The following is a 14,488-nucleotide window of genomic DNA, read 5'->3' on the forward strand; positions in this document are numbered from 1 at the left end:
CGCGAGCAGCTGAGTGGGCGCCGCGGCTCCGAGCCGAGCGGGGTCACCCCGAGCCTCCAGACACCCCGACTCGGGCCGGGGGCCTGGCAGCCCAGCCGCCCGCCAATCAGGGTTCGCTGGGTCGCGCGCGCGCGCGCACCCGGCGGCCGCACCCCTGCGGGTGCCCGGAACCATTCCCGAGGGACGGGCCGGGAGCGGAGCCGAGCTGCGGATGGATAAAGGAGGCGCCGGCTCCTCAGGACTTCAGGGACATGGGGGGCAGGGCTGGAGATGAGAGTGAGGAGACTTGGGGAGAGGACATCGGCGAGTCACATGCCCCTGCGAACCTGCGCCGCACGGCATGACGGGAGCCTTGCTTCTGCTGCGAGGGCGCCCTCGAGATGGCCTCGGCCCCGCCCCTGCCGCGGGGCACGCCGGGAGAGTCTAGCAGTCCTCCCTTCCTCCCCTAAACGTGGGCCAAGGGGGGGGTGCATTTCCGGCACGTGACGGGCCTGGCGGAAGGGGCGGTGCTAGTCAGGTCCCGCCTCACAGGCTTGACGGGGGTGGGGCGAGCGGTCGCCCGCCCCTGCGCCGGAAAGAGGAAGGCGTGGGTCGAACGGACGTAGGGCGCGAGGTCACGTGACGCCACTGCCGGCGGGGCGGGACGGGGACAGGGCCCCGGGCTACTCGGCTTCCCCTCGGGTCACGCGGGGCCGGAAGCGGCGGCCGCTGCCGAGAATCCGAGATGGGGACCTCCCTGGACATAAAGATTAAAAGAGCGAATAAGGTGTATCACGCCGGGGTAAGTGGAGGGTGGGCGGGCCTGCCGGTCCCGTCTGCGGGAGGGGCCTGGGCGGGGCGGGGGGCGCCCCAGGGCTTCCCGCGCAGGTGCTGGGGCCGGGGAGGGCGCGTCGCCGCGAGTGCGGGGCGCGCGCGGACCGGGGTTGGCTCTGGCCCTGGGGCGCCGCGGGCCCGGGGGCGGGGCAGCCGGTGGGCACACGCCCCTTTCTCCCGGCGTGATGGAGCGCGAGGTGCACGCCCGGCGGTGGTCGCTTCCCCTCCACGTTTAGGGAGGGTGACAGGCAGACGGGATGGCTATTGCAGTGCAGGCTTGCAAAGCCGTCTTCCCTCGGTGGCCATCAACGCCCTGGCGCCTCGGTTTTCCTCTCTGCAAGATGAGGGTGTCAGGAGGTCCCCGTACTCGGTGGAGCGCCGAGTCCGCCGTCCGCCTGTGTCCGCCCCAGCGATGGCGGGGCTTCCCGTGTGCAGCTCGAGATCCCATCGAGCGCCCACTCTCTCGGCCTAAAGCTGAGAGCAGAGGTTGGCCGTTTGCTGCGACGTCGGAGCTCTCGAATGATCGCTAAACGTCTTGAGAGAGCTTGGGGAAACCTGACATTGACCCAGATTCCACTGGTCACTCCCTAGATCGTTAATGACCACTGGTCACTCCCTAGATCGCAAATGACGGAAGGGAAAATCCACGTTTTAATGGCGCAGTCTGATGACCACTATGCTAACAGGGCGAGGATGAACGCCGCCGCACTGCCCCGGGACGGAGCCGGCTGCCTGGCGCGGTGTGCTAAGGGCACCGCTGCTCTATACCGTCTGTGAGACGGCTGACCTAGAGCCTTCCCAGGGGACAGGAGGAGGTCTCAGAACACCGGAAGCATGTAGCCCCCAGGGCTAGTGGATGGGACGCCCAGGGCTCCGGGAAGCACGTAGGCCCTAGGGCTAGTGGATGGGACGCCCGGGGCTCCGGGAAGGAAGCACGTAGGCCCCAGGACTAGTGGATGGGACGCCCGGGGCTCCGGGAAGGAAGCACGTAGCCCCCAGGACTAGTGGATGGGACGCCCGGGGCTCCGGGAAGCACGTAGCCCCCAGGACTAGTGGATGGGACGCCCGGGGCTCCGGGAAGCACGTAGCCCCCAGGACTAGTGGATGGGACGCCCGGGGCTCCGGGAAGCACGTAGCCCCCAGGACTAGTGGATGGGACGCCCGGGGCTCCGGGAAGCACGTAGCCCCCAGGACTAGTGGATGGGACGCCCGGGGCTCCGGGAAGCACGTAGGCTCCCAGGGCTAGTGGATGGGACGCCCGGGGCTCCGGGAAGCACGTAGCCCCCAGGACTAGTGGATGGGACGCCCGGGGCTCCGGGAAGCACGTAGCCCCCAGGACTAGTGGATGGGACTCCCGGGGCTCCGGGAAGCACGTAGCCCCCAGGGCTAGTGGATGGGACGCCCAGGGCTCCGGGAAGGAAGCACGTAGCCCCCAGGACTAGTGGATGGGACGCCCGGGGCTCCGGGAAGCACGTAGCCCCCAGGGCTAGTGGATGGGACGCCCGGGGCTCCGGGAAGCACGTAGGCCCCAGGACTAGTGGATGGGACGCCCTGGGCTCCGGGAAGCACGTAGGCTCCCAGGACTAGTGGATGGGACGCACGGGGCTCCAGGAAGCACGTAGGCCCCAGGACTAGTGGATGGGACGCCCCGGGCTAAGGGAGCACGTAGGCCCCAGGGCTAGTGGATGGGATGCCTGGGGCTCTGGGAAGCACGTAGGCCCCAGGGCTAGTGGATGGGACTCCCGGGGCTCCGGGAAGCACGTAGGCCCCAGGACTAGTGGATGGGACGCCCGGGGCTCCGGGAAGCACATAGGCTCCCAGGACTAGTGGATGGGACGCGCGGGGCTCCAGGAAGCACGTAGGCTCCCAGGACTAGTGGATGGGACGCCCCGGGCTAAGGGAGCACGTAGGCCCCAGGGCTAGTGGATGGGATGCCTGGGGCTCTGGGAAGCACGTAGGCCCCAGGGCTAGTGGATGGGATGCCTGGGGCTCTGGGAAGCACGTAGCCCCCAGGGCTAGTGGATGGGATGCCTGGGGCTCCAGGAAGCACGTAGCCCCAGGACTAGTGGATGGGGCGCTTGGGGGGGGCTCCAGGAAGCACGTAGCCCCAGGACTAGTGGATGGGGCGCTTGGGGGGGGCTCCAGGAAGCACGTAGCCCCAGGGCTAGTGGATGGGGCGCTTGGGGGGGGCTCCAGGAAGCACGTAGCCCCAGGGCTAGTGGATGGGGCGTTTGGGGGGGGGCTCCGGGAAGCATGTAGCCCCCAGGGCTAGTGGATGGGACGCCCAGGGCTCCAGAAGCACGTAGCCCCCAGGGCTAGTGGATGGGACGCCCGGGGCTCCGGGAAGCACATAGGCCCCAGGACTAGTGGATGGGACATCCAGGGCTCTGGGAGCACGTAGGCCCCAGGACTAGTGGATGGGACGCCCGGGTCCCCTCAGAGTGCCTGGGTTTGCAGCCTGGCTCCAGCTTCCGACTCCATTTCCTGCTGATGCAGACCTGCAAGGCAGCCGGGATGGCTCCAGTAGTTGGGTTCCTGCCACCCCTGTGGGAGACTGGATTGAGCCCTAGGCTCCCGGTGACCGCCTTGACCCAGCCCCAGCTGTCACAAGCATTTGAGGAGTGAACTAGTGGGTGGGATCTATTTCAAAATACATTTTTAAAGATTTATTTATTTATTTGAAAGGCAGAGTTAGAGGCAGAGAGAGAGAGAGGTCTTCCATCCGCTGGTTCACTCCCCAGATGGCCACAACAGCCAGAGCTGGGCTGATCCAAACCTAGGAGCCAGGAGTTTCTTCCAGGTCTCCCATGAGGGTGCAGGGGCCTAAGCAGAGAGCTGAATTGGAAGTGGAGCAGCTGGGACTTGAACCGGTGCCTGTATAGGGTGCTGGTACTGCAGGCAGCTGCTTTACCTGCTAAGCTACAGCACTCGCCCCTCAAATTTTTTTTTTTTTTTTTTTGACAGGCCGAGTGGACAGTGAGAGAGAGAGACAGAGAGAAAGGTCTTCCTTTGCCATTGGTTCACCCTCCAGTGGCCACTGCGGCCAGTGTACCGCGCTGATCCGATGGCAGGAGCCAGGTACTTCTCCTGGTCTCCCATGGGGTGCAGGGCCCAAGCACTTGGGCCATCCTCCACTGCACTCCCAGGCCACAGCAGAGAGCTGGCCTGGAAGGGGGGCAACCGGGACAGAATCCGGCGCCCCAACTGGGACTAGAACCCGGTGTGCCGGCACACCGCGCTGATCCGAAGCCAGGAGCCAGCCAGGTGCTTCTCCTGGTCTCCCATGGGGTGCAGGGCCCAAGCACTTGGGCCATCCTCCACTGCACTCCCGGGCCACAGCAGAGAGCTGGCCTGGAAGAGCAGCAACTGGGACAGAATCCGGCGCCCCGACCAGGACTAGAACCTGGTGTGCCGGTGCCGCTAGGCGGAGGATTAGCCTAGTGAGCCGCAGCCGGCCAAGAACTAGGGTTTTGACTGTTTACAGAGATGCTGCTCCAGCTACAGAGCTGAGGTGCTCGCTGATGTCGAGGATGGTGCAGATAATGAGAAGTGCATTTAGGAAAGATGCAGGAAGTGGGACCAGCACTGTGACGTGGCTGGTAACACTGCTGCCTGTGACACCAGCATCCTTTAAAATGTCTCAGCTGCTCCACTTCCAATCCGGCTTCCTGCTAATGGCCTGAGAAAAGCAGCCCAAGATGGCCCAAGTGCTTGGGCCGCTGCCACCCACATGGGAGACCCGGATGAAGCTCCTGGCTCATGGCCATCTGTGGAGTGACCCTGCACATAGAGGATCTTTGTTTCTGTCTTTTCCTCTCTGACTTTCAAATAAATCATTAAAAAAAATGCAGGAAGGGCAGTTGGGAAGCTGACCCCATGGGTGTCTCACCCAGCTAGGGCCAGCAGTGCCGTCCGGAGCACATCTCCTGGTGCTGGTGTTAGAACAGAATCCACAGTTGTTGGAGTGTGGCCATGTTGTGCCATCTTCAGTCACCTGTATTCTTAAATGTGTTTTAAAAGGAGACCTTATATAGTGGTTGTGGAAGAAAAGCCAGTATATTTATTCTGACTAGATGACTGCAATACACACACACACACACACACACACACACACTCATTTTTTAAAGACAAGTTGGTTTTTGTTTTTTTGTTTTGTTTTGTTTTGTTTTTGAGAGGCAGAGTTACAGACAGAGGGAGAGACAGAGAGAAAGGTCTTCCATCTGCTGGTTCATTTGCCCAAATGGTCGTAGCAGCTGGAGCTGGGCTGATCTGGAGCCAGGAGCTTCTTCTGGGTCTCCCACGTGGGTGCAGGGGCCCAAGCACTTGGGCCATCCTCCACTGCTATCCCAGGCCATTGGCAGACAGCTGGATGGGAAGTGGAGGCAGCTGAGACATGAACTGGTGCCCATGTGGGATGCTGGCGCTGCAGGTGGAGGCTTAGCCCACTATGCCATGGCGAGGGCCCTGCAATATATTTTTTAAAAAAGAGGACCAGCATTGTTGTGCAGCCGGTTAAGCTGCCGCTTGCAACACTGGCATCTCGTATATGAGTACCAGTTCGAGTCCCAGCTGCTGCACTTCCAATCAGGCTCCCTGCTAATGCATCTGGGAAAGCAGTGGAAGATGGCCCAAGTCCTTGGGCCCCTGCACCGGTGTGGGAGACCTGGAAGAAGCTCCTGGCTCCTGGCTTCAGATCGGCTCAACTCTGGCTGTTGTGGCCATTTGGGAAGTGAACCAGCAAATGGAAGACCTTTCTTGTTTCTCCTTCTATAACTCCATCTCTCAAATAAAAGAAATTTAAAAATAAGATATTAAAAAAAAAAGCCAACCTAGGTAGCATAAAGCACGAGAAGGGCCCTCGGCTTTCCCTTTCGCACCAAGATGACAACAACCTGCTCTGCTCCCTCCCAGGCACTGGTGCTCCCATTCCAGCCCTGGGCCCGCCATCTTTCCTGTTAGGGTCTAACCTGCGTGTACTGCCCTGTGACCTCCTGAGAGCCACAGGCTCTTCTTGAATAAAACTGACAGCCTAAATAACAGCTGAAAAATGAATAGGAATTGGTGAAGATAGTGACGTGGGATGCAAGGTAAATGTTCACTAGGAAGCAGAGAGAGCGCATGGCATTGTCTCGTGTGTGTGGAACGGCACACTCCAGCAGTGGGCCCTTCCAGTGCCAGGGACGGGGTGGGTAGCAGGAGAGAGGCCTTGGCTTTCCCCTTCACACCCTCCTTTCTACCGTGACTCGCAGTCTGTTCATATTTCTTAAAGGCTTCCATGATGATTTGAAAAAAAAAAAAAAAAACAACTTTGTTAATGAGTGTTTCTTTCTAGAAAAAAACCCAAATACCCAGGTATAACTGAGGTCCCCTGGTGTCCATTTCCAGACGCTTCCCCAGCAACTAAGATGTGAAAAGCCCGGGAATAGAATCAGCACGCATTTAGTGTACCGGTCACGGTCTTTCTGCATTGAAACATCACAGTGTTGTCTGCAGCACTCCCAGGAAGCAGCAGGCATGTCCGTCTGCACAAAGAGGGACAGCGCACAGGGCAGGAGCAGCGTGCCAGTGCTCGATGGACACGCTTAGGAATCTGGGGAGCTGAGTCCAGAGTCCAGGCGCTGTCATTAGGAGGGCGAGCAGAGTCCGCACTGTGGTGTGGCCTCAGCTTCCTCACCAGGACAACATGAGTGGTGCCGTCTGCCTGCAGAACCCTGTACCTGTACTCCCGCGGTACGGGGCTGGGCCGGCAGGTGGCTGCTGTGGTCACTGAGCAAATACGCGTCATTGTATGGCAGTCACTGTGACTGCACACCGGGGGTACTGTCACTCAGGATCAGGCTAAAATGAGTAGCAGATATCTCAGCAAACCAAACTCAGGTACTGCGGGCTCTGGCAAGCCCATGCATAAGTCGCATCCTTAGGAATTGAATTTTCTACCAGTGCTGTTGCGATGCACAGAGAAAATGAAAAACATGTATGCCGTTAGCCCCACCTGCTGCCCGCAGACTGAGGTAGGCGGGACGGGCTGTGGTGCAAATCACACTTAGATATGCACTGTCCACGGGCGCTGAGAGCTCATTAAGCAACCACACAGCCAGGGTTCTGCCACCTGGAACCTAGGACGCAGCCGCGATGCTGGTGCCACAGACTGTGCCGACCCTGAACCACACAGCGTGGAGTGCAGCACGTGAGTCACAGGTGCACATGGCCAGGTATAGATCTTGACCAGTTGATTAGATTTATTGGTTTAATAGCATTGCCTTTTTTTTTTTTTTTAGGTTTGTTTATTTATTTGAAAAGCATAGTGACAGAGAGAGGGAGAGACAGATCTCCTATCTTGTGGTTCATTCCCCAAGTGACAGCCACAGGTGGGACTGGGCCAGGCTGAAGCCAAGAGCCTGGAACTCCATCCTGGTCCCTGATGTGGGCGGCAGGGTTCGAAGTCCTTGGGCCGTCATCTGTTGCCTCCCAGGTGCATTGACAAGAAGCTGGATTGGAAGCAGAGCAGCTAGACCCAAAGCAGCATTCCAGTATGGGGTGGCTTAACTCACGATGCTACAGCACCAGCTCCCAAGAGTTGTCTGTTGAGCTTATTTAATTGTAGTCTAATTTAAAAAAAATACAGTTTCCTTTTAAAGTTCCCACTAAAAACGTTGGTTGTTGTGGATGCTGTGACTTGAATATGGTTTATCCTCATCAAAACTGGTGTTGAGAGGTGCTGGGGCCTTTAATGGGTGATTGGTTCATGGAGACGTGGATGGAGTGGGCCTGGTCGCCCCTTCCTCCCATACCCAGTTCACTTCCGCCAGGAGGCCCTCACTGCAAGCTGGACAGAGCTGGCGCCCTGCTCTTGGACTCCTAGAACCAGGAACCAAGATAAACGTTTTGTTTATAAATTACTGCATCTCAAGTGCTCTGCCATAGCAGCAGAAAGTGGACTGGGGCAGCTTAGGTTAGTGATTGGGAAAGCACTCTCGTGACCCTCCGCCTTGCCCCATCCTGCTGGGGGGGGGCGGGGGGCCAGGGAGTTGTTAGGATTGAAGTATTGCACAACTTGGGTGGGTATCTTCTCATTCCCTTCCCTGTGAGGCTGACCTGTGTTCCCAGAGCCCTGTGTGTGGCGTGAGACGATCACGAGTGTGATAAATGTGTGGCCTTTGCAGCAGGAGCGTGGATTTCGCGTTAGCCAGTGCGGTTTCACAGGGAGCATCCTAGGACAGCCTTTCTGTGTTGGGAAGACAGACTCGGCGTTCGGGGACTTGCCAGGGGCGCTGATGAGGGCAGATGTTTGAGCCGGTGTCTTTGTGTTCGCAGGGCCTCTCTCTGAGTGTGGCTTGAGTGGCGATGCTCACGGGAGGGTGGAGGTGATATCCGCGCGATCACTGTGGTTTGAGCATCGGGATAGCATTTTAAGACCCTTGTCATAGACAGTCAGGACTCAAGTGGGCGGTGCTAGCATTGTGGCACTTCCCCCGAGCTCCGCACTGCTGTGTCGCCCATGCTATAAGCACGCTCTGCCAATGGCGTAGGAAGTGCTTGTCAGCTGCTATACACGTTGTCAGCTACGTGCCCACTGCCTGCTTGGAGGAAGGAGGTGAGTGACCAAGGCAAAGCATTTTTGGTCCTTAAGCTGAGCCTGATTTTGGTATACTTCTTTGCCCGGTACAACAGATAGGTATGTTCTTTGATCGAAAGTTTGATTCAAGTGCGTTGTATATTACACACTAGGGGAACTTACTGGGTAGAAGAACCCACAATAAACCTCCCTATAAGGGGCTGGTCTTGTGGCATAGCAGGTAAAGCCACCTCCTGCAGTGCTGGCATCCCATATGGGCACTGGTTTGCATCCCAGCTGCTCCACTTCCAATCCTGCTCTCTTTATGGCCTGGGAAAGTAATGGATGATGGCTCAAGTGCTTGGGCCCCTGCACCGGTGTGGGCGACCTGGAGGAGGCTCCTGGCTTCAGATTGGCGCAGCTCCGGCTGTTGCGGCCATTTGGTGAGTGAACCAGTGGATGGAAGACCTCAGTCTCTCTCCGCCTGTGCCTTTCTGTAATTCTGCTTTTCAAATAAATAAATCTTTTTAAAAAACTTCCTATAATGTAAATATAATTTTTTTTATAAATCCAGAATGTTTGACATTCTTGAATCCTGGCCCATGTACTCATGAAAATGACACTGTTAAATATTATGGTTGTGAACAGCGTAAAGAAGAGACTTACATCCCAGCAAAGGCAGGCTACAGTGACAGGATTTAAGTGCTTTGGGCCGCCTGCTGTTACCACGAGAAGCTCTGTGTGTGCACTTTGTCCTGTTGGACTTGCAGCTCCTTGTTAAAAAAAAAAAACACAAAGAGGAAACCCTATCGGTAGCAGCTCGTTACTTTGAAGAAAAATTGCAGAGCTAAAATGCTAATTTTCCAAAAGCCTAGTTATTCTACTTAGTCCCCCTGGCTGCTTCGTAATGAACGGATTGTATGAATGCTCTTGCAGGGACTTAGGTCTTTGAGTTAGCTGGGAATCCCGACATAATTTTGCTAAGTGTAAACCTGTTTTTTTTAAGTTTATTTTAAACTTATTTGAAAGGTAGAGTTATGGACAGGCAGAGAGGGGTCTTCCACCACCGGTTCACTCCCCAAATGGCCGCAATGGCTGGCTGGGCCGACCCAAAGCCAGGAGCCAGGAGCTGCTTCTGGGTCTCCCACCTGGGTGCAGGGGCCCAAGGACTTGGGCCATCTGCTGCTGCTTTCCTAGGCCATAGCAGAGAGCTGGATCGAAGAGGAGCAGCCAGGACTTGAACCGGCGCCCATATGGGATGCCGGCACTGCAGGCTGCTTCTGTACTCGCTACGCCACAGCGCCGGCCCCAAGGGTAAACCTTTTAGAAGCACAGTCCTCTCGACTTTAGGTGGTTTCATGTCTCGCAGAGCACACGGCACTCCCGGAAGACCTTGTCTCCTGAGTCGTGACCCAGTCCTCCCTGGATGCGGAGATGTGCCTCCAGCTGTCTGGGGCTGTCTGAGTGTTGGAGTGCGTTCCGGTACTTCCGCTTGGTGCTTGTTGCTGCAGTGGCTGGAGCTTTGCAAAGCTGCCTGACCACCAGACTCCATGGCAGCAGGACGCGTGTGCCCTTGCCCTGGCTGGTGGCTCAGACTTGGCCCCAGGCTGAGACCTCCCTGTGCGAGGGTGATCGGCTTTTCCTCTGCTTCCCCCTGCCCATGCCCGGTCCTGCCAGCTTTGCCCTCTCGGGCCCTACACTTGCAGTGCTCGCCTTCTGCCTGCTTCCTGCCATGTAGCTCCCTGGGTGCTGAGTGCCTGACCGTGCTGCGCCCCAGGCTGGAGGCCAGCAGCCCAGACAGCTTTAGGGAGGGGGCAGCTCTTGGCATCCTGTTCTCCCTTGCGGCCTCCTTTCCCACTCCGTGCCCCACCTGAGTCAGCAGAGTCCAGTCCAGCTCGCGCCGACTTTGCTCCTGACCATCCGACACGCAGCCGCTCCCAGGAAGCGCTTCGCTGCCGTCACTTCACCCTCTCTCTGTGCTGTCTCCCTAAAAGGTGTGCCTTCCTCCGCGGCGGGCTGGCCCCTGCTCCCCGTCGGCATCGCGCCTCTGCTCCCGGCTTCCTGCTCTTTGGCTCTTGTGCAGGGGCTGCTGCTTAGCCAGGCAGGTTCCTGAAGAGGTGGAAGGTTTTCCCTTTGCCTTCCACTTCGCTTCAGCCACACTTGATTCCGGACAGGTCTGTGTCCCTGCGCCCAGGGACTTTTGCAGGCGTCAGCCGCTGTTCAGGAAAGACTGACTTGGTGGCCTTTGGCCCGTGCACTGCCCGTTGCCGCTCCCAGCGAGCCCGTGGGGCTGTGTTGCTCTGCGGGCTGTGCTCACAAATCCCAAGGACAGTAGTAGACCAGCGAGGAGAAGGTAGCCTCCCACAGCTCACAGGACACTGCCCCGTTTGGGAGAGGGATTTACTGCAGGCCTGCTCTGTGTCCTGCGAGGAGGAGTAGGGCCAGCGAGCTGGGCGCGGTGGCCCCAGGCAGGGGCCTGCCTTCCTCTGTTGGCAGCGGCACGACCCTGCAGAGCCTCTGGATTCCCAGGGCCTTGTCATCTCGGGCACGCGGGCAGTGCCTGTCAGATCTGGCGGACTGCAGATCTGTCCAGAACATTTTCTAGGTGAGCTGTTTCCAGACCACATCGGGGGACTGCGCTTTCTCTCTTTTCATGTTTACACTTTTTTTTTTTAAATTACAAAAGTAAAACTTACTCCCAGGAATGCCCGAGACAGGAGGCAGGGGCTCCCCCGTGCAGTCGGCCACCCACTGTGAGTCCTTGCTCCCGTGTCCAGGCAGCCTGTGGAGATGGAAGGGTGGTGGAGCCCTGTGCCAAGTGAAGCGTCTCCCCAGCCTCAGTCGTCCTCTAACGCCCTGCTGCGCACGGGTTTTCTGGGCGAGGCCCTTGGGAAGGCTGCCCCCACTCTGCTGTCTGTGGGGAAGCAGCCGCTTGCTCAGAGAAAGGGCCCTTTCCCAAGGCCCTGGGAAATGTATGTTACTTCTCATCTTGTAAATCACAGATGGTGTTTCCTTGTACACAGCACAACAAAACCAACATTTTTTAAAATACAGATTATCCGCACCCGCACCCCCCAATTTTTAAGCCATGAAAATCTTAGTAAATTAAGCCTTCCATGAAATTCTAACGTGGCAGCTTTATCAATATAATACATATGTGAGTAGGTTATTTTGTAACCAGATAAAAAGAGAGCCGTTCTGTTTGCAGGGAGGTTGTCTGTGTGCGTCCCTGTCTTCCACACATCCCAGCCTGGCTGCTGGGCTGTCTGCACGGGCCCGGCACCCAACCATTCACCCGGAAAAGCTGTGTTTGGAGGCTGCAGGGACCAGCCGGAGCCAACAAAGCCGACGGTCATGCACGCCAACCCATTTGAGCTGGTCTGAGGCCAGAACTCACGGGCTGTGCCGACTTCCAGATAAAATGCAGGGCGTGAAACAAGGCTAGAACTTGCTGCTTTTCTTTACGGAAGGCCTCCAGCGCAGGTTAGGTGCAGGCCAGGCAGTCGCTCGAGTGCCCTGGGTGAGTCCTCTGCCAGTGTAACTCCGTGAAGAACCAGCAGAGGCTGCTCAGCTGTGGCTGCCTTCCTCGGTGCCCCCCTTACCCATGATTGAACCTACCCTGGCGTGGACAGCGTGGGATTATAACCCTTTGACTTTCGGGAGAAACCTTCCCAGATCAAGCCGTCTTGACCCTGGGTGACTGATGCTCAGGTCGGCTGCCCTCCGAGTGTGAGGGTGGCACTGGCTGTGCTGTGATGTCTTGGGCGAGTCTCTGGCTGTGCACCGTGGTGGCGCCTAACCATGTGCTTCCTACCATGACTGAGTTCCATTGGTGCGCTCTCTCCTTACCCCCATGGCGACATCCGTATTTATGCTATAGTTTTACTGTCGCGTACCAGGCATGATGTCAGCCAAAACTGTGTCCGAAAGGGTTGTTGAAAACAGCCACTCTGCAGCCCAAATCATCTTTGGCAAAAAATAAAAGTCCTTTCAAATTTGGGTCTGGATCTTTTTAATTTTGAAGAAGCTAATGTTAGTTTGAGCATATATTTCAGATCTTTCTTTTTTAAAAGCATTTCTTTTAGTTATTTCAAAGACAGAAAGAGAGATCTTCTGTCTGCTGGTTTCCTCCCAAAATGCCTACAACAGCTGGGGCTGGACCAGGCCAAAGTCAGGAGCCAGGAACTCCATCCAGGTTTCCCACATGCGTGGCAGGAACCCAAGCACTTGGGTCGTTGTCCACTGCCTCCCCAAGCACTGTAGCGAGAAGCTGGACTCAGAAGCCCCGGAGTGCAGGTACTCTGACTACTCTGACTCTGATGCGGGCATCCCAGGTGATGTCTCAGTCGCTCTGCCAGTGCCCACTGCTATTTTTGGTGTTCAAAACAGTTTAAACTAGCATTGCAAATTTAAAATTGCACTTTTTTTTTTTACTTGCTAAGAAAATTTAAGAGTCATCTAATGAAAGTAACGTACTCATGCTGCCCCGTAAACACTCCCTGCGATGAACCACGTCACACCCAGCCTCTCACGTGGGGGTTCTCACTGGCCTCTGGCGATCTGACTGAGGAGCCCATGCGTGGTTAACCTGCACAGCACGGCTTGCTCTCACCGGGGCTGCTCTCCCGTGCCCTGTGGTGGAGCTGCTGCCCGTCAGGCCCTCGGCCTCCATTGCTGCTGGCTCGCCTCTTGTCCCCTGTCCCTGACGTTTGCCTGTCTCCTGGCTTGGATCTGAAGGATACACTACTGTGTATCGTTCCTGCATGCTTTCACTGTGACTGCAGTTTCTATCTGCTGCCCGTTCCGGCTGCTCATTATGTAACCGTGGGCTGGCTACGCGAAGCATTTTCTTTGGCCTACTCCCCGTATTCCGTGGTCATTGCTTTAGCATATGCCAGCTCCCAGACTCCTTTGTAATTGGAGCCCTGCGAAAGGCTTGCTTTATGGTCTGGGGTCCACATGCACCGACGCCGTTGTTTCCAGACCAGCATCAGCTTTCCAGGCGCCCTGTGAGATGGAAATGAGGTCGTCTCTCAACGCAGAATTCTGCTCCCGTGTCAGCTCCCACCCCTGAAAGGCCAGAGACCCCGCGTTGCCCTGCTTCATGAGTGTTGCCAGTTTGTGAGTGGGACTGGCAAGCTTTTGCCCCTTTCTTGTAAACGTGGACGTAGGAGCTCGAGTTTCCTTTCCCCGCTCACAAGAAAGTTTCAGAACTACGGACTTCAGATCTTAGCCTCAGACTGCAGCCTTGACTGTCGCCGGCGCGTTTGGCTTCGTGCTGCCACCCTCGTGGCGCAGCTACCCCGACCCCTCAGTGCTGTGTCACGGAGCAGTGCTCAAATCCCAGCTCCCGAGGGCACGGGCTCTACGTGTTTTGTTCAGCGCCGTGTCCAAGTGCCTGGAACAGTGTCTGACACACGTCGGGGGCGGTGCCAACAATGTTTGCTGAATGAATGCTGCTGTTATTTCTGTCGTATTGGCAGTGTGTGTCAGCCGTCTTGGTACGCTTCCTGTTGGCGGTAACAGAATACCCGTGGTGAGGTAATTTGTGCAAATGGAAGTTTACTTGGCCCACATTCTGGGTGCTGGACCTTCTTGCTGCTCCCTGACGTGGTGCAGCCGAGCAGGTGTCCCCCCCCCCCCCCGGCCGCAGAGCCAGCAGTGCTGTCCCGGCAGCCCTAGCCCCAGGACCCCGTCCAGTCCTGACGCCCTGCCGGAGGCCCCACCTCCAGTACCCCGAGCACCTGGCCTGGGGGATTAAGTGTCCAACACATGAGCTGTTGGCGCACACACTGAAGCCGTGGTGTACGGTGCGATCCACGTACATCGATAGCTTCGTGTTTGATTCCCGTTCCGTTGCCAGCAAGCTGGCTTTCACAGATTTAGCTCAAACAGTGATCACTTTTAGGATATGACCCTGTAGTACAGAACGTGGACCTTGGCATTGCATTTCTGTCCATATTTGGTAACGTCTGTGTTTTTTTAGAAAGCGGAGGCATGGTTGCCTGCGACCCTCCACCCTCTTCAGGGTAGACTTCTTGAGACTGACCGCCATCACAGTGAGGACACAGAACAGTCCGTCACCCCTGAAATTCCCTGTGTCCCTTGTGTCCCTTGTGT

At 57.2% G+C, this 14,488-nt stretch overlaps 1 protein-coding gene across 3 annotated transcripts in view; it reads left to right on the forward strand.

The window, feature by feature from the left end:
* Positions 1–250: 250 nt before the first annotated feature.
* VPS26C (VPS26 endosomal protein sorting factor C) overlaps positions 251–14,488 on the forward strand; it is a 41,783-nt gene continuing 27,545 nt past the window's right edge. Inside the window, exon 1 of one of the 3 annotated variants that reach the window (XM_008274876.4) lies at positions 251–781. In XM_008274876.4, the coding sequence (XP_008273098.2) occupies positions 725–781 (57 nt within the window). In that variant the 5' untranslated portion in view covers positions 251–724. The remainder of the gene's footprint in view (positions 782–14,488) is intronic. The other 2 variants (XM_008274877.4, XM_017350796.3) reach the window with 2 other exon arrangements.

Source organism: Oryctolagus cuniculus, chromosome 4 (assembly GCF_964237555.1).
Source record: "Oryctolagus cuniculus chromosome 4, mOryCun1.1, whole genome shotgun sequence".
Classification (NCBI taxonomy): Eukaryota; Metazoa; Chordata; class Mammalia; order Lagomorpha; family Leporidae; genus Oryctolagus; species Oryctolagus cuniculus.